The sequence below is a fragment of the Saccostrea echinata genome, unplaced genomic scaffold (assembly GCF_033153115.1).
Source record: "Saccostrea echinata isolate AGI-Se365-2 ecotype Australia unplaced genomic scaffold, CSIRO_AGI_Sech_v1 ptg000015l, whole genome shotgun sequence".
Classification (NCBI taxonomy): Eukaryota; Metazoa; Mollusca; class Bivalvia; order Ostreida; family Ostreidae; genus Saccostrea; species Saccostrea echinata.
In genome coordinates this window covers 10,634,884-10,659,946 of record NW_026889764.1, presented here as the reverse complement: position 1 = coordinate 10,659,946, position 25,063 = coordinate 10,634,884, and the positions used below count along the sequence as shown (strand labels likewise).

Here is a 25,063-nt window from a genome sequence, read left to right as displayed (position 1 = left end):
CTGTTCATACTCTGTTTATGAGAAACTCTCAGAAATGAATAACAATAATTACTGACAAAAAAATTTAAATTCAGTGTTCCAAAAATTATTATAAAAGTCAATGGACAATAGATAAAAATCAAAAGACTTTGAAATAATAACACTGTATCAAGATGTCTATGAACATTTGATAAAGCATTTAAAGTTGCTTTAGAAATATTCAAGTGGGTCTCTGAGGAGCTTGTTGATCTGGACACCGGAAACAGAAGCGACACCCTGGAGATCTTTAAATATTCTAACGTGGATAAACCTCAGTGGGCCTGTTTGAATCTGAAATTGATAAGAAAATAAAAATATTGAAATAATATAATTTTTAAAAAATGCTTCAAATAATAAATGATGCTTGACAAACGTTTACAAAGAGTATGAATAAATTGAAATGACAAAAACTTCTAGTTGGCAAAATTAATTACAAAGAGGGCAATTTAATCAGAGAGAGAGAGAGAGAGAGAGAGAGAGAGAGATGTAAGTCATGCATTTTTGACATAATTGTTTTGTAAAAGATGAAGATTTTGTTAATCTTTGTACCTTGATAAAATAGTTCGTGCCAGCGACCACTTGTTCCCTGTAGAAGCGTGCTTTAAGTGGCAGCGGCATCTCTCTGTCGTATCCAATAGGAAGATTGCTGATTATATCATCGCGCACCTGTATCATTAATTGTGAAAATACAGTAAATAGTATTTATACGAAAACTGGTATTTGTTACAGTAAAAATCAAAACAAGTTACGAACTGTTTTTTCTTTCTTTCCTTAAAAAGTTCTATAAAATAGAATCTATTGTTTTAGAGAATGCATGTGGTGTCAAGTTTGTTTTCCTAAGAAATGATAACTTTGAAATATTGAAAGCTAAGCGTCTATTTTTCCTTACTTACAGAGTCAACAAGTTCCTGGATTTCTTTTGTGGCAAGTTTAGCTTTACCAAGTCCTCCAACGACAGGTTTATCAGTAGCATTCACAAAGAATACGGCAGAAGCCGATAAACTGAGAATAACTGCAACAAAAGCCTTCATTATGATTTAGAAGAAGAATATCTGTAATACAAACAGTGTCACTGATTGTTTATATATACATGTGAAACAGTGGGCAGATTGTTTAGAACGCCCCAGCTGTTCATATAAATTATTAGAGCAGCATGTTTCTGAAATTAATTAAATATAGAACTGCATATTCCTAAAATTGGCAATTAAATACTTTGCCTCTAGCCTTCAATAAACAGGTCGTTAATAAACAATTTACTCTATGCCCCAGAAAACTTAAGGTCCACGTCATAATGTTTTTGTATTGTATGTTGAACTTGAGGAGAGGGCGACCGAAGTTTTCGGAACTTGTGTCCAATTTCGTTGAGATATTGTCAATAAGATATGTTCAAAAAACAAACAAAACAAAAATTGATCAAAAGTTTGGTGTCTGCATGTCCTTCTGTGTGCACGTGTTAGTCTGAGAAAACTATAATTTTTTTCTTAAGTTAACTTTTGCACTGTATATCTTATTCTGTTCAAACTTTTGATTTTGAAAATGATCTATAAATAATGCCATAAAAATAAGAATTTCAAAAAAATATCACAAATATAATTTATTATTTGATTTCAGAATTGTCAATCAAGTTGAATATTAGGAATAAGCTTGATTTTTATTTGACAAAGTCTTCATAATCAGCCAATTTTGAACCAATTTGAACCAATTGCAAGTTATTTATTGATAATTGCCATATTGAAAAATCTAGAAAAAATATAGCAACAATATACGATATTCGCATGTTTATTTTTACCTTCTAACCAACATCTAACAAATAATAAAAGAAATTAACTAATGAACGAAAGTCCGACAAATGCTGTGTCTAGTGAAAGTGGGGGAGTCAATAATTTGCAATAAAAGATAGACTTATATGTTTATGCATTAAATACATGTATGTACCTAGGCAATCAGAAATAACCATCTTACAGGTAATCTAAAAAATGGAACAACTATTTAGAGAGGAGCAAAACTTGTTACTTGCTCTTTGAAACATCTATTATTTATTTCAAACTTAAATACTCGTAATTCATGTTTTGAAAAGAATTTTAAAGTACGTTTTGAGGTACTGATATGCGAATAACTGTAAAATATTCGATTTCGATCCCAAAGTTCAGGTAAGATCACTTCAGCACAAAGACAGGGCAACACAGCGAGAGGAACAAGGGGTAGGGGTGCCTCATTTATTTGTTTTTTGTAACTAAAAATATGAAAATGTATATCAGATGTACCATTACATTAATTTATGTCTTTGTATTTTGATAGCGGCGTCATTGACATTATAAACATGACAAATGCCCGGCCATCATGAAGGTTAACCACTAGTGTTATTTTTATCTACACTTCAGGGACGAAGAAGATTGTAGGTTTTTTGTTGATTAAACAGTATCATTGTACATGTGTAACTTCTAGATCCATTCAGTCTCTGCCGAAAGTTAATATTTACGATGAATAAACCAATGTCATAGAAGATAACTCAAGATTATAAATTCAAATAATTGTAAATCGATACGTTTATGACGTAATTATACTATTCAGATGTTTAAATTGTAATATATATAAAAAAAATCGAAACTGAGTATTACTGAAATATATATATATATATATATATATATATATATATATATATATATATATATATATATATATAATACATACAATCATATTTTATACGTACACTGTCATAACAATCTAATTAGACTTCTTAGATCCGCGCCGTTTACACTCTGCTTAAGAAGAGTTTAAATGGCGCGAATCTAAGATATCTGATTTTAATGAGATTGACTGTCATAGATTAAGATTTATTAAATAAAATAAAATAATACTCTTTTCTAGGGAAAAAAGTTATATTTTTTTCTACAAGGACTAATTTCCTTAATCCCATAACAAAAGTCATTAATTGTACACATAAAAGTTACCTAACTTTTACTAACTTCATCATTAAAAATATACTACCATAAATGTTTCCTTGATTAACAGAATGCAGTAATTAGGTTCCTCCACAAACAGGGCCTTACACATCATTTTAAAAATGTAGTGTTTACTTTCAAAATTTGCTTCTTTGAATGCATTTTAATAGACATACAAAATATATGTTTTTTCTGAAAAATTCTAATCATTTTATATATACAGCTGTTTAATTGATAAAATAATTAACAGCCACAACATATTGCGTGCGATGATTGCATCATAATCATCTGACGTGGTCGTGACAGTGGGGTTTACCAGTGACATATTGGGCAATGCGCTATATGATATAAAAGTCATGGGGAACACAACAAAACTTCACTACCGAAAACCGAATCAGCATTATGAACGGAATTTCTGTATTTGCTTTTGGTCTCCTCTTGGCGATCATCACTGAGACATATTGCACTCCTGGGGGTCTTGGCCCACAGGAGTTCGCAGGACCCGGAGAACAGGCCCTGGTGGAAGAGGTATGAAAGATAACGTAATGGAGTCCACCTTTTTTTTAATTTTTGTATTTCTTGATTTTCCTTTTATTTCGTAATTTGATAGTTTACTTAAATATGAATATTAAATAAATTTAACTAGAAGTTAAATCTTTGAATTATATTGATATTAGAATGATGTAAGAATATAACTCATTACAGAACAGGGACGCCATTATCCGTAGATTACCATCTTTCATGGAGGGACCTTTTGGACCTTTAAAGGCTCTGGTGTTTAAAAAGCAGGTCGTGAAAGGAACCAACTATTTCATAAAGGTATCCCAGTGTAACTCAGAAATAAATTAACAAAACTTAAAAAAAATAAATTAGTTGTACGATTCCTTGTAAAAAGGTCTTTTAACACATCATTAGTCAATTTATTGTATTTTTCAGGTAAAAATGCAAGGTATTCAGCCCCGATACTTACATGTGAAAATATACACTGGTTTAAACAATCGAAGTAAAGTGGAAGATGTCATATTTGTGGCACAGTACGATCCAATCGAATACTTCTAATGACCAAGAGTTGGAAAAATGTACATTATTAGTGTAATGAATAAATTGAAGTGAATGATTACTGTTGTTAAAAGCTTGTTTATATAAATAATAATTGAATATTCTGAGATTTATTAGAATAAACGTTTATTAAATGAAAACATTTAATAAATGAAGAGGATTGAAAACTTAAATGAAAAATCAGAAAGAAAATATATAATAATTCTTTCAACAAGACACTTGGCAAAGAAAATGGTCCATTAAATTGCTGAATGTAGAATGGAAAAAATAATTTCATATATAGAATCTTGGTAGTTTTTTAAGAATCTTAAATGGAAAGAGGTAAACGCTTCAGACGACAAAATGTTCCGTTTCATAACGTTACGGAGCACCGGAGAAGAATTCCTTCATTACAGTTTTATATAAATTCCTAATGACGCCTAAACAGACTTAAACCAGTAACAGAAGATAAAAAAATATAAAAGTAAATCTTTATTTCATACAAATGCATGGGCGATTTTTAATTCAAAAATTTGGCATCCAGCCCCCTAAATGAACAAAGCATATTACGGACAAACAGTTACTGGCAATAGCGTTTGTTTGTTTAACGTCCCTTTCGAGAATTTTCACTCATATTGAGACGCCATCACTTGCAGGTGGAGGTCTACAAATTTTAGACATATACTCAGAGCACTTTTCACTATAGATGACTTGTCCATGTTTTTACCGAACAACACTCGTAGACGTTTCAAATTTGTTAATGGAAATAATAATGAAAACGCAACCTTTTTACATAAACTTATTTTACATTTTTATTGAAAGGGACTCGATTTTGCATCTCAATATCAATTAGAATTTGAACAGTTCCATTGACATCCTAGTCTTCACTTGTGTACTCTATCAGTCTAAACTTGTAACACACTTTGACTGTAAATACATGTAAATTACGAGTGAAGATTCTGTATTCCAAATGACAGTGTTTTTCCCACAGACAGAATAACTAGCATTTCAATTTCTATGAAAATATCAATGATAAAGTATTTTTTTGATTACTAGAGATTTTCATCTGAATTGATTTAATCATAATTGTTCTTTTTTTTCCTTTTTTAAATTTGTATCACAAACAAAAAATTATCAATGCATGGATTTGTATTTCTTTGTGGATTTTAAGGCAAATATAAATTTTCTAAAATATTGAAGAAATTGTACATTTTTTATGATGTTCATATTTTTCACTTTTTGTAATTCGCCTTTTATAAACCCACACATATTTAAGGCTTTATGAAACATAACTGTGAAGTCTTGAAAGAAAATTTTATTTTATTATGTGGCTTAACTTATTCATTTTACTTATACAAACATAGAAACAGTATTTATTTTCCCTTCCATTTTACAAAATAAAAAGCAAGTTTGTTGCAACTGGCATAAAGCAATAAACAAATATTGGATTCATTGCAATCCTTAAGGACTGACAACACGTTCTAAGAACGTCTTTTTTAGCTCACCTGAGCTGAAAGCTCAAGTGAGCTTTTCTGATCACATTTTGTCCGGCGTCCGTCTGTCTGTCTGTCTGTAAACTTTTCACATTTTCGACTTCTTCTCAAGAACCACTGGGCCAATTTCAACCAAACTTGCCACAAAGTATCCTTGGGTAAAGGGGATTCAAATTTGTTCAAATGAAGGACCACACCCTCTTTCAAGGGGAGATAATTAGGAATTACTGAAAAAAAATAATGGCATCATTTAAAAATCTTCTTCTCAAGAACCATAGGGCCAGGAAAGATGAAACTCATGTGGAAGCATCCTTAGGTAGTGTACATTCAAGTTTGTTCAAATCATGACCCCCGGGGGTAGGGCGGGGCTGCAATGGAGGATCAAATTTTTACATAGAAATATATAGGAAAAATCTTTAAAAATCTTCTTCTCAAGAACAGCAAAGCCATGATGAGTCATATTTATATAGAAGCATCCTCAGGTAGTGTAGATTCAAGTTTGTTCAAATCATGACCCCCGGGGGTAGGGTGGGGCCACAATGGAGGATCAAAGTTTTACATAGAAATATATAGGAAAAATCTTTAAAAATCTTCTTCTCAAGAACAGCAAAGCTATGATGAGTCATATTTATATGGAAGCATCCTCAGGTAGTGTAGATTCAAATTTGTTCAAATAATGACCCCCGGGGGTAGGGCGGGGCTGCAATGGAGGATCAAAGTTTTATATAGAAATATAAAGGAAAATATCTTCTTCTGAAGAACAGAAAAGCTATGTTTAGTCATATTGATATGGAAGCATCCTCAGGTAGTGTAGATTCAATTTTGTTAAATGATGACCCCCAGGGGTAGGATGGGGCCCAATGGGGGATGGAATGTTTACATAAGAACATATAGAAAAAATATTTCTTCTCAAGAACAGAAAAGCTATGTTTAGTCATATTGATATGGAAGCATCCTCAGGTAGTGTAGATTCAATTTTGTTAAATGATGACCCCCAGGGGTAGGATGGGGCCCAATGGGGGATGGAAAGTTTTACATAAGAACATATAGAAAAAAATATTTCTTCTCAAGAACAGAAAAGCTATATTTAGTCATATTGATATGGAAGCATCCTCAGGTAGTGTAGATTCAAGTTTGTTCAAATGATGACCCCTGGGATAGGGAGGAGCCACAATGAGGGATCAAATTTTTACAAAGGAATATATGGGATTTTTTTTTAAAAAATCTTCTCAAGTACAACAAAGCCATTTGTTATATTGACATGGAAGCATCATCAGGTAGTTTAAAATTCAAGCCCCCCTCCCCCCCCCCCCCCCGGTCTTTTCAATACTGATTGTGCTTTTGCCTAGCCAATGTGCTCAGGTGAGCGATGTGGCCCATGGGCCTCTTGTTCCTTCGTTTTATACCAAACATATTCATCCCTAAAACTAACTTATGATTTCTAAATCACATCCAAAATGTTTTAGAAATTATGTACTGAAAATCTGTAATATCAGCCATTCAAGAGATTCACAATAGGATTATGTAGGAAATGCCATCTCCTGGAATCTTACACCAATACCTGGTTATATACCTCATTTTTTGTGAGGAAACTTCTTAGAATATTAATTCTTAAATCACAGATTCTTTGGAAAACATCGATAATCGATGATTTATTAAAAATGAGCATAAAATATTTTCGCATTCAATGTAGCATTTAATGATGCATTCAATACCAGGAAACATGACAGTTTCATAAGATCAATAATATTTTTTTTACCTTTATCTACAAAGTTATTGGTAGAATTTGAAAATTGAGCCTTTTAGCTTTTGTTTGGAATTAAGTCACATGGATTACTTGCAAATATTTTATTTCAACAGGCAATGTCGGAAATACAATGTACAAACAATAATATTGATGTCATGAAATTCATTTATTTCAGTATTTGGATGATGTTGTGAAACCGCAATATCCGCTATCATCTTATAACTTTTGAAATTTAGGTGTTATATCATGTGAAGTAAAAAAAGTAATTTTTTTCCTTAAACTCTTTTTCTAAACTTTATTCGTTTACTTTATAGCAAGAAATCAAATCATTTAAAAATATCCATATCAAAAGACTATTTAGTAATATCACGACAGTTTTAAAAGTATTCAATCGGATCTCTAATGGATTTTTGAAGCTGGATACCGGTTACAGAAGCGACTCCATCAAGATTTTCATAAATTCTAACGTGGATAAACCTTAAGGGGCCTGTTTGAATCTGTAATTGATAGAAGAATAAACTATTAAATGTTACAAACTGTTGATATTAATAACAAATGTTACTTGAAAAACAAATATATAAATGCAAATTATTAGATTAAAATCGATATTTACACAGAAAAGAAAACTTTTCAAATTTCAAACACAGTATATGCAACAAAGAGAGCAAAAATATGAAAATAATGTACATGAAATATGATTGGCATTTAAGGTTTGTAATAGATTTTTAAAATCTGTACCTTGATAAAATAGTTCGTGCCAGCGACCACTTGTTCCCTGTAAAAACGAGCTTTAAGTGGCAGCGGCATTTCTCTGTCGTATCCAATAGGAAGATGGCTGATTATATCATCGCGCACCTGTATCATTAATTGTGATATATACATTAGATATTTATTCAAAAACTGGTTACTTGTTGCAGTAAAAATTCAGTGCACAGTACATATGATTTAATTTCATTATTTTTCAAAGATGATCGTTAGAATAGATACCGAGGGGCTTTTCCTGAAAATCAATATTATAAACATGAAATATACTACAGTATATATGCCATACTTACAGAATCAACAAGTTGTTGGATTTCTGGAGTGGCGAGTTTGGCTTTACCAAGTCCTCCAGCAATAGATGTAGCATTCACAAGAAACACAGCAGTGACCGCTAAACTGAAAATAATTGCAACAGAGACCTTCATTGTGATTTAGAATATCAGTATCAATGCTAGAAATTGAGTGTTTATATACTGGTGAAAACAATGGGAAGATTGTTTGAAAACGTCGCAGCTGTTAAATACATTATTAGAGCAGCATGCTCCTAAAAGTAATTAAAAATTTGGCCTCTAGCCACTAATAAACAGGTGATATAGATATTTTCAGTTTTCATCATTATTGTACAAAGTTTAGTTTTTTGTCATTTTATTTAAACTAAGTATGAAAATATTTTATTAAATTCTCTTTTTGTATAGCAGTGTTACAGTCCAAAAATGGCATTCAGAAGTTACCATGTTTTTATTCTTTTGTTGTATTAAAGTTTACACTGACACATTAAGTTTAATGATACCATGCAGCATTTCTTCCTTATAAAAAGTATAAATGAAATGCTTTATGAAGTCCCAAATATCAAACAATTATCATGAATGTCTTACAATATGAATTGTTTCCTTCTTCTTATGCACACGTATGTAAAAACGATTTACAGACCTATTTTCAATTGGAGAAACTTGTTGTAAAACAAAAAAGTTTTGTTGAGAAGGAGTTTTTGTAAATATGTATATTTGATTAAGATTAAGGATGACTACTACTTAGCATATTCTTCCTAGAATTCGACAAAATGTACCTTTTCTGTTGATTACCTTACTATTGGAAACTAATGAAATTATTTATTACAAAAATCGATTGATATGTTTAACAGAAATTTACTACCAAATCAGTTATATATTTGTAAGGAAAGAGACTTTCCTCCCTAGCAAATTTAGGAATAGAAAATTAGAATCTGTTACACCTATCAAAAAATGTAGAGCCGGCTTTTGTTGATGCAGGTACTGTACAAAAGAAATGTTTCAGAAAAGCTGAAATGTTTCAGAAAAGCTGATTTCTCATCAACCAAAAAAAAGGTCGTAATAGAAATGAAAAACATTATCTAAGGAATACAAAAACATAATTCTTATTGCATTTAATGATGATTGATTTTTATTCAGTTACGCATTTTGCTTTTATTAAAACTGTGTCAAAATAAACAAAATATAACAAATTAATATCAAACAAATGAATTTCAATTAAGTAGAATAGAACCAAATAATGATATGCACTTAATTATCTTCTTTGCTTTACGATAAATCAAGAAATAACAGAAAAACAAACTGTTTCTTTGCTTAAAACCACCAATGATCTATTCTATATTGTGTACGAGTGCTTTCTTAAATATAAACTGTATGTTGTTGAATCATTCATGTTTGGCAAAAGATAATGCAGATTCAAATATTTTAAATGAAATACAATTCTCTGTAAAGTTTCTTAGAAATTTACTTTCAATGTCAGAGAAAAATCATATCAAAATATAAGAAATTCACAAGTATTATTATTTAGATTTCTATAATACCGGCCCTTCAGTTGTAACGAAGCTATTGTCTAATATTAAAATGGGGAAAAGTGACTATATTGTTTTGCTTTCATTTTACTGAACAATAAGGTATAACTACCCTTAAACCTTGAAAATCAGCCGCATCTGTCTTTACATGTTGATAAGAAATTGGGGGCTTCTTTTCAAGATCGGCTTATTTTCAAATCACAGCTTAGTATCAAACTATAACATATGTCGTACATTACTAGTAGTTGATAAAAACTCACCCATGTACAATATATTATTCCCCAAAGGTATAAACCGGGTACAAATTATACACTTTATTTACTATTTTTTATTTGAATACTGAACATAATAAAAATTGGTTGATTTTTTAAAAGGGTTTAGGTATTATTTTTTTATGAAGGAAAGAACTGAACCTTTTTGACATATATCTGAATGCTAAATAATTTTCTAATTTTTTTCTAAAACAAATCAGATTTTAATAATTTTGGATAATACTCATTAAACAATTGATAAAAGGTAAATGCAAATCAATTTTAATAGCAAATTAATACCTCATAATTATCAATTACGATAACTTGACAAACATGACGTACACAGATACAATAATGAACAGAAACAACACATTGTGTGCCATGTTTACACCATTAACCTACGTGAAACAGTACTTTCAGTTATGGCAGGAGTGTACATTTGCAACATTTGGGCAAAGGGCTATATGCTATAAAAGTCATGGTAAGCACAAGAAATCCTCACTTCCAAAAACCGAAACAGCATCATGAACGGGCTTTCAGTATTTGCTCTTGGTCTCCTCTTGGCGATCATCACTGAGACATACTGCACTCCCGGAGGTCTCGGTCCACAGGAGTATGCAGGACCTGGCGAACAAGCCCTTGTTCAAAAGGTATGCAAGAGAATGCGATAATTTTTACTCTTCGTTTTTATTTTTACACCGTACATAGGATAAGTTTTGCAAGCTGTGATTTTTTTTGGCGGATTAAAGAAGATTCTTTTAAAATTAAAGCACCAAAATTTCCATAAGATTGACTGAAGGGTTATTATTGAATTCAACGCATCTTATCTGTTTTGTGTAATCAATGACCATAAATAAATACGTGATATTACCAAAAGATGGTTTGTTGCTAATTTGAATGAACTAAAATAATAATAATCATATATTTATTTTAAATTGAAAATGCACCAAAAATAAATATATAAATAAATAAATAAAGCCAAAATTATTAATTACTTTTTTTGGACATCGAACTCACCAAGTATTTCCTATGCTAAAATTACCCGCTTAACGGTATTTTAATTTTTCTTTATTTAACTAATTTTTTCCGAAAATAATTCTTCAAATGATTGTGATATTTAAGGAAATGAATACAATTATTTTAGAACAGGGACGCCATTATTCGAAGATTACCATCTTTCATGGAGGGGCCTTTTGGACCTTTGAAGGCCCTGGTGTTTAAAAAGCAGGTCGTGAAAGGAACAAACTATTTTATCAAGGTAACATCATAAAAAGGTAGAATTATAAAACAAAATGTAAAACAAACTTTTCAGTTTTATTTTTATTATTAGATCTTTTTTTACAAATCATTTATTTCATATTATACTTCGATATTGTTACAGGTAAAAATGCAAGGTGCTCAACCACGCTACTTACACGTGAAAATATACACTGGTCTGAACAATCAGAGTAAAGTGAAGGATGTGAAATTCGTGGCTCAGTACGATCCAATCGAATACTTTTAAAAAATTGAAGTCGTTACCATGAAGAATATTAATGTAATAAAAAATTATAACTGAAAATCTATTGTTCTTTTATTACCTTGTCAATGTAATGAACTATTCTATGTTCAGTAATTAACCTGAAAACATTTTGTATAAATTAAAATATAGATAAAGTGGGGAAGTGGTTATTATTCAAAAGAGGAGACGTCATATAAAAGAAATGGTGTAACACAATGCAGACAACAGATTTAACAATTCCATACAGTAAAATCACAAAGGATTATTCAGTTAATGAAATAGTCATTGATATCTGTTCACGACAGGTGTTAATTATAAATTGATTTCCACAAATAAATGCTTAACTGTTTAATGAAAATATATTACAGAATGAACCTACACCATACAGTCAACTGAATGGTAACTGAAAAGTCTGGAAAGGTCACTGAATGGCAGAGCTCAACCATTCAGTCACCTTTCAGTAGACTTTCAGTCACCTTTCAGTGAACTGAATGGCAGAGTTTCATCCTGGGAATTTTAACAAACTGAGCATGAGTTAACAGATATATGTTACGAGAGTACTGCCATTCTTAGTGTGGGATATGGTCCCCAAAATAGAACATTGTACACCTACTGTTCAGTTGGTTTCATATATATTAGTGGGTATCAGTTTTCGTTTTTGAAATTCCCTGTTTGGGAGATACCTGTACTTATACTCATTGACGATGGTCACACCAACAAAAATTTGTTATGTTTTTGTTCTCAGAGTTATTTCCCCATTTACATATTTCAATCTGTGTCAGAAAATGACAAAAAAGAAAAATGAAGTCCTGTTGATCTTCAAAAGATATACAGAAAAACCAGCATGTTCGGAGAATGCCTAATTTGTATGAGCTATTGTACTGTTAACCAACTATTATTCGCGTCATCTTTTATTCGCAATTCATCAGTTCTAAATCAATCTGCGGCAATTAATTTTCGCGACTGAGGAAACATTCTCTACAAATACAAAGCAAAATAAATGGCTTGCAGCGATTAATATTCATGAGTTGTATAGGTATAGGTCGCGAAACTTGCGGATATTTGTCGCACGTGAATAAAAGTTTGTTTTCAGTATGCTTGCATCTCACAATACATCCCACACTTTCGATCAACCAAAGAATGCAAATAATGTTGATTGTTATTCTCTTGCGGTGTGATAGATTCTTTTTCCCCTCCCCATCCCAAAATGCATTGCCAATCTTGTGAAACCCCCACAAACAATCGGATGAGTAGTCTAGGAATAGGGTTGGATACCGGTACTCGGTACCAATACCGTACCGAATAGTTACTTCAAAAATACCGGTAAAATACCGTTTCATTTAATACCGGTACTAATAACGGTACTATTTCTTAATCTTAGAAACATTTTAATTCATTCAAAATGACTTAAAACTCGCTAAAATAGAATTCTCCGCACATTGAAAGGGTAGGCTAATTAACGAAATGGATGCCTAGTACGACACTTGCTTTCGACTTTCAGTACGTATTTCTCTTTTATTAAAAAAAATTTAAATACATTAAAATTAATCGTGTTTTAACTTAATTAATAAAAACTGATAATAAATGAATTTTAAGTTTTACTTAAAAAATTTTATGTACATTGGAATGCTCTGCGTATAATCAGAGTTATCGCGCTTGCATTATTCTTGGAAGTTTGTGGCGTGTCCAAATTAGGAGAGGCAAATGCAAGTGATTCTTGGAAATGAAAACATTTAGTAAATGCCCAATGAAAATCATGCGCGGCAAAAATCTGGACCCGGTCGTCCAGATAGCGTCGTTTTTCGGTTTCTTTTAGGACGCCGTGAAAAGTACATGTGTGTTGGATAGCTTCAAATTATTTTAAGCGGTAAGGTAACACTTTTGTTTTTTCCTCATACAATTTAATTGTTTTATTTGTCTAACAATCTTTCAAAGATTAAGTACGTAATATTTTGCTATGTTACTGATATTAATAATTGCTATCCAATGCCATTGTTATTTTGTATACTATATGCATACGGGGACAACTCGATGCTGTAGAATATTTAAAAAAAAAAAAAAAAAAAAAAAAGACCGATAATCGCCATTATAGTAGCGATGGGAAGTCTGACTGTAGGAAACGTTAATATTATGTTTTCATTCTTAAATAATTAATTTATTTTGCTTTCACGAACAATGACTTAGTTAAATTTAATTTGGTAATAAAGAATTTCTATTAGACGGCGTCTGTTTTCGATAATCTATGTTGAAGCCTTTGTGGCCCCGTATGTTTTATACGTGTAGGTCAACATGACCTCACTGCTGTAACTGCGGAAGTGATGAATCATTTTGGACAGCTGAAGCCATTCCTATGCTATTTAAAGTGTACAAGGTTTCAACTTTTGTCCGATATAGATTAGACAGTGATTTTTCTACATTTTTCAAATGGGGCCTGGACCTTTACATTTGGGAAAAATCATCGACATTTTCACCAAATTGGGAAAAATCAATGGTATTGTTTTTAAACCTTAATAAGTGTAATATATAATATGTACAAGAGATTTCATAACTATTTAATAAATTTGCTATAAAAAATTTTCATCACACACAATTCTACATTTGTAATTTTCTTTTTCTTAGTCCTTTGAAGTTGTCAACAAGTTTCTCTAAATTTTCATCGCATAACTCTTTGTTCCGGTGACAAATCCTCATTAATGCATCTGTGTTTTGTTCAGTGAGCCTGTTTCTTTTTTTGGTGATAATATTTGACAAAAGCGAAAATCCCCTTTCTACCACAGCTGTTGACGATGGAATAATCAAAGCCAGGTAATACAGATGATATATCAGAGGAAAGCAGTCTCTCAAGACATCATCCTGACAAAACTCCCTGTATACGCTTTGAATAGTTGTGCATCCTCTTCTCCTGAAAAAAAAAATCATATTGCTGATATTTCTCATTCAAACCAATCACAAAAATTAAATATACATTTGGCAATAAGAAATGATAATTCATAATATCAGATCAAAAATACTTGTCATCATGTAAATTTTCCAATTATTTAATTTTCCTCTTTGCTTTTTTTAAATGAAATAAATTTACATTTGACAATTGATTTATTAATTCATCAGCAAATAATTAATTATATATCAAGTTTATTAGTATTTTGATTTCAAAGATTTTCAATAAATATTTATATAAATACATATTACCATTATTACCTTTGAGTCCACTTGCTCAATTTCTCTGCCAGTACTATAGTAACTAAACATTGAAAAAAGAACACAGAAAAAATAACATTCCAAAATTCCAAATTCACAACTGGGGTTAGAATAAACAGTAGAATGAAAACAAATGTTAAAAAATCAAGAGTAAAATTATAACAATTATGAACAATAACTGCATGCAGTGCATTGAAAGTTACCTCAAAATGAAAAGGTGTCGCTTAAAATTTTCAAGCTCTGTCCTGAGGGCCACAGGGTCAAACTGTGCTCGAACCTGGACTCTGTGTCCAAGGAATGTGTCGTCTTTTGCAGTTCCATAAAACTCAACTAACCTGTTTATGCTCTCCTGGAAAAAAACTCAAAGTTTAACAAAAAAATGAAACTATTTTTTAAAGTATTTCTCAAATTAATATCATGCTATGAGGCAATAAAACCCATTTTATTACCTGGATGGTTACAATGATAAATTAATGGCTATACCTGATTGTAATCCAAAAGTTCCTGCACAGTGTCTGGTAGATTATGTGGATCCAGTATACCAAATGATGGAAGGACAGCAGATCCTGTACAGAAAGCATCCTCAATTTCCTGTATCAGATCATAGATCAGTGGAATTCCTACAATGATAAAATTAAATGATAAAATGAAATCAAATGATAAAACTAAGTATAAAAATCCTAACCTGGCAATCATAGAAATTGTAAATAAAAGTTTTTATTAGGATTTAAATAAAAATACCTGTTTGTTCAAGAAAGGATTCTGGTGTTAATTCATTTGCTGCTGCAGCTCTCATTCTCCTTGCAAGGTTGGTTCTGTCATCCACTTCTAGGAACAGCTCACCACATTTCTGGTACTCTGTGTCATTTAACTGATTTCTCTGGTAGTTTTCAACCAGTAGATGAAGTGAGTCAATGGTTTCTTTGACATGGATGGGAAGCATGGTAAAATTTATGTCTTCATGTTGAAGATAGAGGGAAAGCATGTGTACTGGTTTCAAAATGTCACATAGGAGTAAGATACCTGCCAGTAAACTTTTCTTTGTTATAGATGCCCTGATGCCATATACCTCTGGGTCTTTTTTATCTTCATATAGTGCATCAAGTGTATCAAGTATACAGTTGTATCTGAATTTCATAAAAAAAAATAATGCACCTTGTATTGAAATCAAACTTTTGAAGACTGTCTGATGAGGCTAAATTATTGATAAACTGAGGAAAAAGTGTACCTTGAAATAAATCTGGAAGATGCATGAAGATGAGACAACCATCTGGTAGTAGCTGCACGAAGAATAGTAAGTGGTTCCTTCCCATAGACAGATTGAATATGTTTGAAAACAGCCAGCTTCTATGGTGAAAACTCAAATAGCTTCCATAGTGCCAGTAGTGTGGAATCAATTTCTTGAAGTACTGGATATCTTTTGATAAGATGGACTAAGCACAAGGCTAGGCGATGATTTCGACAGTTAACAAACAGTGCGAATGGACTTTCGTGTCTGATTCGTCTCTGCAGTCCTGAAAAAAAATCAGCGGAAAATTGTAACTAATTTATGTCATTGTGTCATGAAGTCAAGTCAGGAACTGTTGATTCTTTCACTAACCCTTTACTAATAATATTAAATATAAATTAATGAGAACAATGTTATGTACAGTGTCTAGATTGCAATAAATATAAACTAATTTACAAGTACATGTAGCATTTGAAAGAAGACTATTCTTTTAATTTTGATACCTTTATGCTCTCCACTCATTGTGTTGCAACCGTCTAAGGCAATGAACCTGATTTTGGCCATGTCTATGTTTTTGGCAAGTAGAAATGATTTAATTGCCTCCATTATGGCTTCAGCTGTGCCTTTTGTTAGATTGACAAAACCTAAAAAATGTGTTGCAATTTCGCCATCTGAATTTCCATACCTAGCCATTACACACAACTGGCTCCTATTGGCTATGTCAGTACTTTCGTCAGCCAACAATGAAAATTCTTTATCTCTCATTTCAGACAAGAGTTCTCTTTCATGAAAATCTGAAATACACTGAACCATTTGTGTAACACTATGAGAAGACAAGTATGATGTTTTTTTTGAACTACTGTCACAATGAGGCTTCAGGTCGCTGTCCCCCATGCTGGCAACAAATCTGACTAATTTCTCAGTATTTTCAGAGACTGCCCACTTCTGCCTCACTAGAAAATCCACACACTGGAAAATCTTCTTAACAACAGCTCTGTTTCTTTTATCTTCTTTTTCTACATTATCACTGAATGCCATTTGTACTTGTTTGTAAACATTTACATTGCCTCGTGAGCATGTATATCTTTGAACAGAAAATTTATGCTTCTTACTTCCTTCATGTTTTTCTAAAACTCTTGTAGGGTGTGTACCAAGAGCTGCACCTTTATTAATGAATGGCTTATCCAAATCAGTAGTCACAGAGTCTGAGAAAAGTTCACAGTATTTACACAAATACCCTCCTTTCACATTTGAATAATACAACCATGTGTATTGACTTTCATACTTATGTGAATAAAACTTTCTCTGGTCAAATTGCTTCAATTTACCTTCACAATCATCAAATTTCAGGCTTGAAGATGACTGATCACCTTGACTTTTGCTAGCTGCGACGGAAGACATGACATTGCTCGAACTTACTTCAAGTTTTTTTCTGGGAGATGACTGATCACCTTGACTTTTGCTAGCTGCGACGGCAGACATGATATTGCTCGAACTTACTTCAGGTTTTTTTTATGTGTTCTTTGCTACAAGCTGTTTCTGATTCGTCGTGCGCGTGTGTAGAATCCTCGACACACCAATCGCTTGTACTCGTTAACTGACTACTTGTACTTGGATCATTTATACCTCTGCTTGTATTTGGACTTACAAAAAACTTAGATATTTTCGTCAGTCCAGTTGTATCCTTCTTGCGAAGTCTTTTAACATAATATTTTGCATTATGCGACATGATTTCAGATTTTCCCCCGAACCATGCCGTGTTGTCTTGGTCTTTCAGACGCAACATACAGCACCTGTTTTTTCAGTATGGATGGAAGAGTCTGAATGACGGAGATTCATTGCGTTCAATTTTAGATAAGTCGTACGAAAAAAAATCAAGTAAATAAGAACAACAACGAAAATATTTTACTCAATTTTTATTGGGGAAAAAAAAACAACTCAAATTGGGAAAAATCGGAAATTTTTCCTAGGGGAAAGGGCCGATATTCGGACCCAAATTGGGTGTAGAAAAATCACTGTTAGAAATGCAAAATGCAGAAATAATAATGATTTATATAAAAAACAAAAAAAAAAAAAAACAAAAAAAACAAAAAAAAAAACAAACAAACAAACAAAAACCAAAAAAAAAAAAAAAAAACAAACAAAATGTATAGATATATATATATAAATTTACATACCAGTTAATATGTATACTAGACGTACATGTATTAAAAAGTTAAAAAAAAAAAAAAAAAAAAAAAAAAAAAAAAAAGCTATGAAATTTTTGTTTGATAAGATGATCCAGTTCTGAAATTGATTATAACTTTGCTTGTTTCTGATAATCAAGATTCTCTCATTTCCGTGTGGAAATGTGTTCTTATTCAATTTACTTATTCAATTAATAAATTAATTTGTTTACTTATTTAGTAAGTTATTGATTGATCTATTCAAATTTATTATTTATTTATTTTTTATTTCTTATTTATTTTACCTCATTTGCATCAACACAAGTTTTTTGTGTTTCCTGCGGACAATATTACAAACTCCTCTATTGAGGTTTTCCTCATTGGGATCAACACAAGTGGTTTGTGTTTCCCGAGGACAATATTGATTAAAACTCCTCTCTCGAGGTTTTCCTCATAAGGATCAACACAAGTTGTTTGTGTTTCCTGAGGACAATATTACAAACTCCTCTGTTGAGGTTTTCCTCATTAGGATCAACACAAGTTGTTTGTGTTTCCTGAGGACAATATTACAAACTCCTCTATTGAGGTTTTCCTCATTGGGATCAACACAAGTGGTTTGTGTTTCCCGAGGACAATATTGATTAAAACTCCTCTCTCGAGGTTTTCCTCATAAGGATCAACACAAGTTGTTTGTGTTTCCTGAGGACAATATTACAAACTCCTCTACTGAGGTTTTCGTCATTAGGATCAACACAAGTTGTTTGTGTTTCCTGAGGAAAATATTACAAATTCCTCTATCGAGGTTTTCCTCATTGGGATCAACACAAGTTGTTTGTGTTTCCTGAGGACAATATTGTGTTAAAACTCCTCTCTTGAGGTTTTCCTCATAAGGATCAACACAAGTTGTTTGTGTTTCCTGAGGACAAGATATTAAACATTCTATGGTGAGATTTTACTTTTGGAAATCAGCATTACTTAAGAGGGTAACTGCCTTATTCGGATATGTTTAGTATTTGACAAAATTAAAAAAAAAAAAAAAAAAAAAAAGAAAATACGGATTTAAGATACATGTATTTATCTATTTGTTGTTGTTTACATGACAAATCTCTAGAAAATATAGATCTCATCATATCTCTTACCTTTTATTGACAAAAAGTAATTCTTTTTACAGCATCACTAAAGAATTAGAAGTATATATTTTCAGTATATATACAATGCCTCCAAAGAGACAGTCAAGTAGGGCACGAGCGGTTCCACCCACTACTTCCCGACAAGGAAAGAAAAGACGGTTGGTAGCAGACCAGATCTCGGTACCTGATGATGTGGTGGAAGAAATCACCAAAACTGCATGTCACTGATAGGGTTACGGCTTCAATAACAACACTTATTAATGAAGTTGTCAACACTAGATCATCGAATTTGAATAATCAGGGGAGTATAGACAATAGTAATGTGCAAGCATCTCCACAGATTGCCATCTCAGATAGTAGTGTCACTGTAAATGCTCAATCTAGTGTATTGCCCGAGGCCACTGAGTCAAATAAAGGTAGGGGACAAACAGGATTTGTCAGCACAGCAGTGCCAATAGAAGCTCTGGTGTCTGACCAAATCAAGGCTAAGATATGGTCTAATCAGTGCATTGATTTTGTTAAACTTTTATCAAAGGAAAAACAGAAGAAGGGTAAGTTCTCTTTGCAAGTAGAAAATAGTGATACTCAGGGGAAGTTAACCATTCACCAGGTTGAGAACGATGCCGAAAACAAGTCAAATGTTTCCTCTATGCATGACTGGATTACAGCTTGGAACAGGTATGCAGCAATATATTGTATAAAATACCCTGAACAGCAGTCAAAATTAGCCAAGCATTTAGAGGCAGTGAGAGATATTGCTGATGCCAAAGGTAATTGGAAAAATTACGATGCAGAATTTAGACAGCTTGTGTCTCAAGGACAGGTTGCATGGGGTGATGTTCACATGGAATTGTATGTAAATGCTAGACTCAAAACTGATCTATTGACAAAAGTAAGTAGTGAAAATAAAGACGCAACGTCAGGGCCCATCCCAAAAGGGGCTTGTTTCAATTTTCATGCAGGTAAGCAGTGTCGTGCAGGTCTATCCTCTCGTTTCCAACATATGTGTTACAACTGTGGCAGCAACCACCCATTTAATCACTGTAACAAACAAACACAGCAGCCCTTTCGTTTCCTTAGAAAATTCTACACCCAAACAAATAAAAATAACAAAGAATTTACCAACCCTTCCAAACAAAGGAATGACACCAGTAAAAGTAAGTAGATTGGCAAAATGGTTAGCTGGATATGATGAAGATGAATCCAAATATCTAATAAATGGTTTCTCTAATGGGTTTTCGTTGGGTTTTGTGGGTGAATGCCCTGGTATTGAATCAAAGAATTTAAATTCTGCTTTCCAAAACCCACAGGTTATATCTAGTAAGATACAAAAGGAAATTTTGGCTGGGAGGGTTTATGGACCTTTTGAAATCAAACCAATACCTGATTTACAATGCTCTCCATTAGGCTTAGTTGAAAAGATAGAACCTGGGGAATACAGAATGATTCATCATCTATCATATCCAGAAAACAAGTCCATCAATGATGGGATTCCACCGGATGAGTCATTTGTTCAATACTCATCGGTTTCAGATGCTATTCAATTAATAAAAAATTGTGGAAAAGGTGCATACTGCTGCAAGACAGATATAAAATCGGCTTTTAGAATTATCAACATGCATCAATCACAATTTAAGTACTTAGGTTTCAAGTGGAATAACAAATATTATGTGGACTCCTGCTTGCAATTTGGTCTTAGTTCTTCTTGTAGAATTTTTGAAAGATTTTCAACAGCATTACAATGGATAGCTCAGAATAAACTGAAAATATCTTGCATATCCCATGTTTTAGACGATTTTATAATCATTAATAAATCACTACTGAATGTGTTAAACAGTTGAAGGCATTCCTCGATATGTTGATGGATATAGGGGTCCCAATATCACTTGAAAAAACATGTGGACCCAGCCAGATCATAACTTACTTGGGATATGAATTGGATTCAGTTAAAATGGAATCTAGGCTTCCAGATGATAAGATCCTTAAGTGTGTTACGAAAATTGAATCAAGTTTACAACAACAAAAATTGACATTCAAGGAATTGCAGTCACTGATAGGTTTATTGAATTTTGCATGTAATGTAGTATTGCCCGGTAGGTCTTTTCTTAGGAGACTGATAGACTTGACTATTGGAATTAAAAAACAATACTATAAAATTAGAATGACAAAGGAAGTAAAGAAGATCTAAATGTTTGGCTGAGTTTTCTTTCAAATTACAATGGATCTACCATGTTTTTGCCCGATAGGTGGTTAAATTCTACTGAAATAAAGTTGTATACTGATGCATCAGGGTCTATTGGATATTCTGCAGTGCTTGGTAGTCAGTGGTTTCAAGGAAATTGGGATATTAATTGGAGATACCAGAATATTGCTATTTTGGAATTTTATCCTATAGTACTTGCTGTGCAAACGTGGTCAAAATACCTTGCTAATAAATGTATTTTGTTTAACACTGACAATCATGCACTGGTTCATGTGATCAATAAGCAAACAGCTAAGGATAAACACATAATGTTTTTGTTGAGGAAACTGGTGCTAACCTGTCTAGAATTTAATATTTACTTTAGAGCAATACATTTGTCAAGCAAAGAAAATTTGCTATGTGACTATCTTTCTCGTTCCAAGGTACAGCAATTCTTGGAACTGGCTACTTGGGCAGACAGACATCCAGTAGAGATACCTCCTCTTCCGCCTTTTCCATCTTGATTGGCGTTAAGGGGAAATTACCAACCCTGGACATTTCAAGGGAGATAACCTTTTAATTTCTGATGCATACAACATTTGGTGACAATTTTGAACAGCATCTGTTTTTAAAAATATGTATTTTTATAATGATATATTAAATGAAAACACTTCATTATGCGTGCATAGCAGTGTGACAAACGTTCAACCTAGGCAAGAACACGTGTTTATACGATGTCGTCGGACATAATTTACCAAAGTTAATATCAGTGTCTGTGAATAAACTTTTCGTGACATGTTCAGTCCAGGGCATATGTTTATCCCTGATTTGGATTTAATAAGCAGTCCACTTGTGGCATATTTATTCCCTAGGTAGCAGTAGTTCTACTAACAAACAGACATGAGTAGACTTACTTTTATGAATGACAAGCAGGGCATATGTTTATCTCTGACTTGGAATTTTTCATCTTGCTGTACATTTATGGCTCTTGGTTTCATTGGGTACATAGTAGGACATATGTTTATTCCTACTGGTTCATATGTGTGGAACGTACAAACTTTTCAAAAGGACAAGCAGGGCATATGTTTATCTCCGCTGACTTAAAATTACTTTATTTTGACAGGTATAACTGCACTTTGCCCCCTTTTCGGCTTCCTTTTTCTTGGGGTCTGAACTTGATTAAATTTAATTTAAAGTATAAATTTAATCAAGTACATGGCGGTTTCAGACCACAAGAAGGTTTTATATATTATGTAATCAATTACGCCACATATTAGGTAATCACTGTTTACATATCAATCATATTCATAATTCGACTTCATTCTGTTGTGAATTTTTGATATAGATAATAAGAAGTTAATTAATAATTTTATGGATTTCTTGACCAATTATTACATAATTAATTACAAGTAATTTCTATAATTAAAGTCACATTAGTGGCAAAGTGCAACATACCTAAGTGTTTTGTTGTTTATGAAAATGGAGAGTGAAGGCGGTTTCTCAAAATTCTGCGATAGTACAATAACTGTGAGTTGGGTTCATGACAGTACACGGAAATGTTAAAGAATGAGAAGTTCCACAGATTAGTTATTTTTATCAAACTGAATTTGCATTGGCAATTGTACATAAATGTAAATTAAAAAGGCAAAATGTCGCAAAAATGTGATGTGCATTTCTATCCATGTTCTAATGTTTCGTTGTTTATTGCGACCAAACAAAATGGGTCCTAGCAACCACGAAAGTTGTGTATACTTGTGATTATGTATCTATTCAAATTAATTTGTTTGAGATTCAATTTATTTGTTTTGTTGGTCATTTATTAAAAGGTTGAAATATAAACATAGTTTATAAGCTCATTTTAGGTTATAACATTGAAAGGTTGATGATTGGTGAAAGCATATTTGTTATGAAATCAACCCTTATTCTCATTCATCAAGGACAAGTACCGTATCGTTAAAAATACCGTATCGTTTCAAAAATACCGGTATGGGATGGTACCGTTTCATCCTTAACGGTATCCAACCCTATCTAGGATGGACACTCAATCTTAACAGTGTCATGCTATGCTTTAATTATATTTCTTTAACATGATTTTGAGTGTTACAGGTCTCATTATTCACTCATTTAAAGATTTACAAGCTTATTCTTTAATGTAAAAAAAAACATACATAAGTTTGCACTCTTCTGATTCACGATTAGCAAAAAATTAACAATGAATTCTGATTCGCGAAATTTTATTACGATTAATAAACTAGTTAACAATAGTAAAATTTAGTCAACCAAGTAATTTTTATTATGTATAGAACTAGTCTTTCCCCTTTGTTTTTTAAATATATATCACAAGATTGTATAGCTCAGAGGTATATAGTAAAACTCGATTATAAAGACGTCACAAGGAATTTCTTTCATTATGAACGAGATTCTTTATATCCCTATTAGGAACATAATGAAAAGTCTTCTAAGGGATTCGTAAAACAAATAATTATCTAGTCTTCCTTATAAGCGAGTTTCTTTATAACTGACTTTTACTGTGAAATATGGAGATAACGAACAATATTCAAGCTCAAAAGTCCATTGAAAGAATACAAATCGGGAGCAGAGAAACCATGGACCTCTAAAACCATCAGAAGTGGGACTAGGTGTCATGAAGCAGTAAGCATCCCCGGTCGACCGTTCACACCCGCCGTGTACTTCTCGTTTTGATCAGGCAAACGAAAAAAAAATTCCGTATCCAATTCAGTGTGTAAAAAAATGACCTAACAATTAGTATGAAAAAGGTCAGTCAGCTTTCGATTTAATGATAGAATGTATTTGCTGACAGGGTCATTGTATCGACCAAAGAACCTGCAAATTGAGACTGTTGATAGCCTTGTTTCATCAACTTGTCAATAGATTGCCTCCTTTAAGAAATTGTTCGTACGTAGAACATGCTCTTGTGTATCGAATCAACTGGGAGATAAACTCAGTAAGTAGGTGATAAGGGTATATTGCTACATAAATAAGGGAAGTTGACGGTTACCATTAAGAATTTTTTTTTGTAAAATATCCAGTTATGAAACAGATGTGTCAGACTCTGTGGTGTCTTTTATTTCAAGTTCACTGGGATATATGGAGTCTACATATGAATGGACGCTACTATTTTTAATTGATAAAACGTCGTCGATATATCTAAATGTCGAGTTGGCAACAGCAAGTGTTTTTTTTCTTCTCATGTAGAACTTTTTGCAATAATTCTGCTACATATGAATATAAAAATAGATCCGATAATTAAGGGGTGCAATTGGTACCCATGGGAGTTCCGACAGATTGTTGGAAGACTTGATCTCCAAGAACTAAATAGATATTGTCAATCAGTAACTCAAGCATCTTTTTCAAAATCAACTTCGGAGTACATGTACTTGTGCAGGGTTTTCCATCATTTCAAATTTAATTGTGGCGTAAAACTTATGCGAAGTGCTTATATTCGCGGTCATTTGCGCGACCTAATTCGCGAAGGAACCCCAAAACAAATTGAACTCACAGCCCCTATGAAACAATAGTTTAATACAAAAATGCATTAATTAATTGGCAAAATGATTAATAAATTCAAAAA

General features: G+C 32.4%; 7 protein-coding genes across 9 annotated transcripts; 3 read left to right on the top strand and 4 right to left on the bottom strand.

Annotated features, from left to right (window-relative positions):
- Positions 1-62: 62 nt before the first annotated feature.
- On the bottom strand, positions 63-1,049 carry LOC133187603 (cystatin-A-like). Its single transcript, XM_061323023.1, has 3 exons — positions 912-1,049; positions 568-684; positions 63-309 (listed from the first exon to the last, which is right to left on the bottom strand). Exons 1-3 carry the CDS (start codon positions 1,047-1,049, stop codon positions 190-192), a joined length of 375 nt encoding a protein of 124 aa, XP_061179007.1. The 3' UTR covers positions 63-189.
- Positions 1,050-3,362: 2,313 nt separating this feature from the next.
- Positions 3,363-4,030, top strand: LOC133187855 (cystatin-A-like). Its single transcript, XM_061323251.1, has 3 exons — positions 3,363-3,488; positions 3,666-3,779; positions 3,897-4,030. The coding sequence occupies exons 1-3, from the start codon at positions 3,363-3,365 to the stop codon at positions 4,017-4,019; spliced, it is 363 nt and encodes a 120-aa protein (XP_061179235.1). The 3' UTR covers positions 4,020-4,030.
- A 3,355-nt stretch (positions 4,031-7,385) lies between these two features.
- On the bottom strand, positions 7,386-8,425 carry LOC133187602 (cystatin-A-like). Its single transcript, XM_061323022.1, has 3 exons — positions 8,294-8,425; positions 7,977-8,093; positions 7,386-7,735 (listed from the first exon to the last, which is right to left on the bottom strand). The coding sequence occupies exons 1-3, from the start codon at positions 8,423-8,425 to the stop codon at positions 7,616-7,618; spliced, it is 369 nt and encodes a 122-aa protein (XP_061179006.1). The 3' UTR covers positions 7,386-7,615.
- Positions 8,426-10,591: 2,166 nt separating this feature from the next.
- Positions 10,592-11,571, top strand: LOC133187854 (cystatin-A-like). The gene is made up of 3 exons (XM_061323250.1): positions 10,592-10,717; positions 11,212-11,325; positions 11,449-11,571. Exons 1-3 carry the CDS (start codon positions 10,592-10,594, stop codon positions 11,569-11,571), a joined length of 363 nt encoding a protein of 120 aa, XP_061179234.1.
- Positions 11,572-13,154: 1,583 nt separating this feature from the next.
- LOC133187509 (uncharacterized) lies at positions 13,155-22,084 on the top strand. 3 transcript variants are annotated; one of them, XM_061322912.1, is made up of 2 exons: positions 13,155-13,435; positions 19,364-21,101. In XM_061322912.1, the coding sequence occupies exon 2, from the start codon at positions 19,477-19,479 to the stop codon at positions 20,452-20,454; it is 978 nt and encodes a 325-aa protein (XP_061178896.1). In that variant the 5' UTR covers positions 13,155-13,435; positions 19,364-19,476; the 3' UTR covers positions 20,455-21,101. The 3 variants fall into 3 exon arrangements, with proteins under 3 accessions (XP_061178896.1, XP_061178895.1, XP_061178897.1); XM_061322911.1 differs by having other exon boundaries at positions 19,331-21,101; XM_061322913.1 differs by lacking the exon at positions 13,155-13,435 and adding an exon at positions 21,915-22,084 and having other exon boundaries at positions 18,508-20,181.
- Positions 14,161-15,709, bottom strand: LOC133188093 (uncharacterized). Its single transcript, XM_061323481.1, has 4 exons — positions 15,508-15,709; positions 15,250-15,386; positions 14,970-15,115; positions 14,161-14,470 (listed from the first exon to the last, which is right to left on the bottom strand). Exons 1-4 carry the CDS (start codon positions 15,707-15,709, stop codon positions 14,161-14,163), a joined length of 795 nt encoding a protein of 264 aa, XP_061179465.1.
- On the bottom strand, positions 15,567-17,476 carry LOC133188092 (uncharacterized). The gene is made up of 4 exons (XM_061323480.1): positions 17,323-17,476; positions 16,498-17,199; positions 15,995-16,280; positions 15,567-15,893 (listed from the first exon to the last, which is right to left on the bottom strand). The coding sequence occupies exons 1-3, from the start codon at positions 17,474-17,476 to the stop codon at positions 16,114-16,116; spliced, it is 1,023 nt and encodes a 340-aa protein (XP_061179464.1). The 3' UTR covers positions 15,567-15,893; positions 15,995-16,113.
- Positions 22,085-25,063: the final 2,979 nt, after the last annotated feature.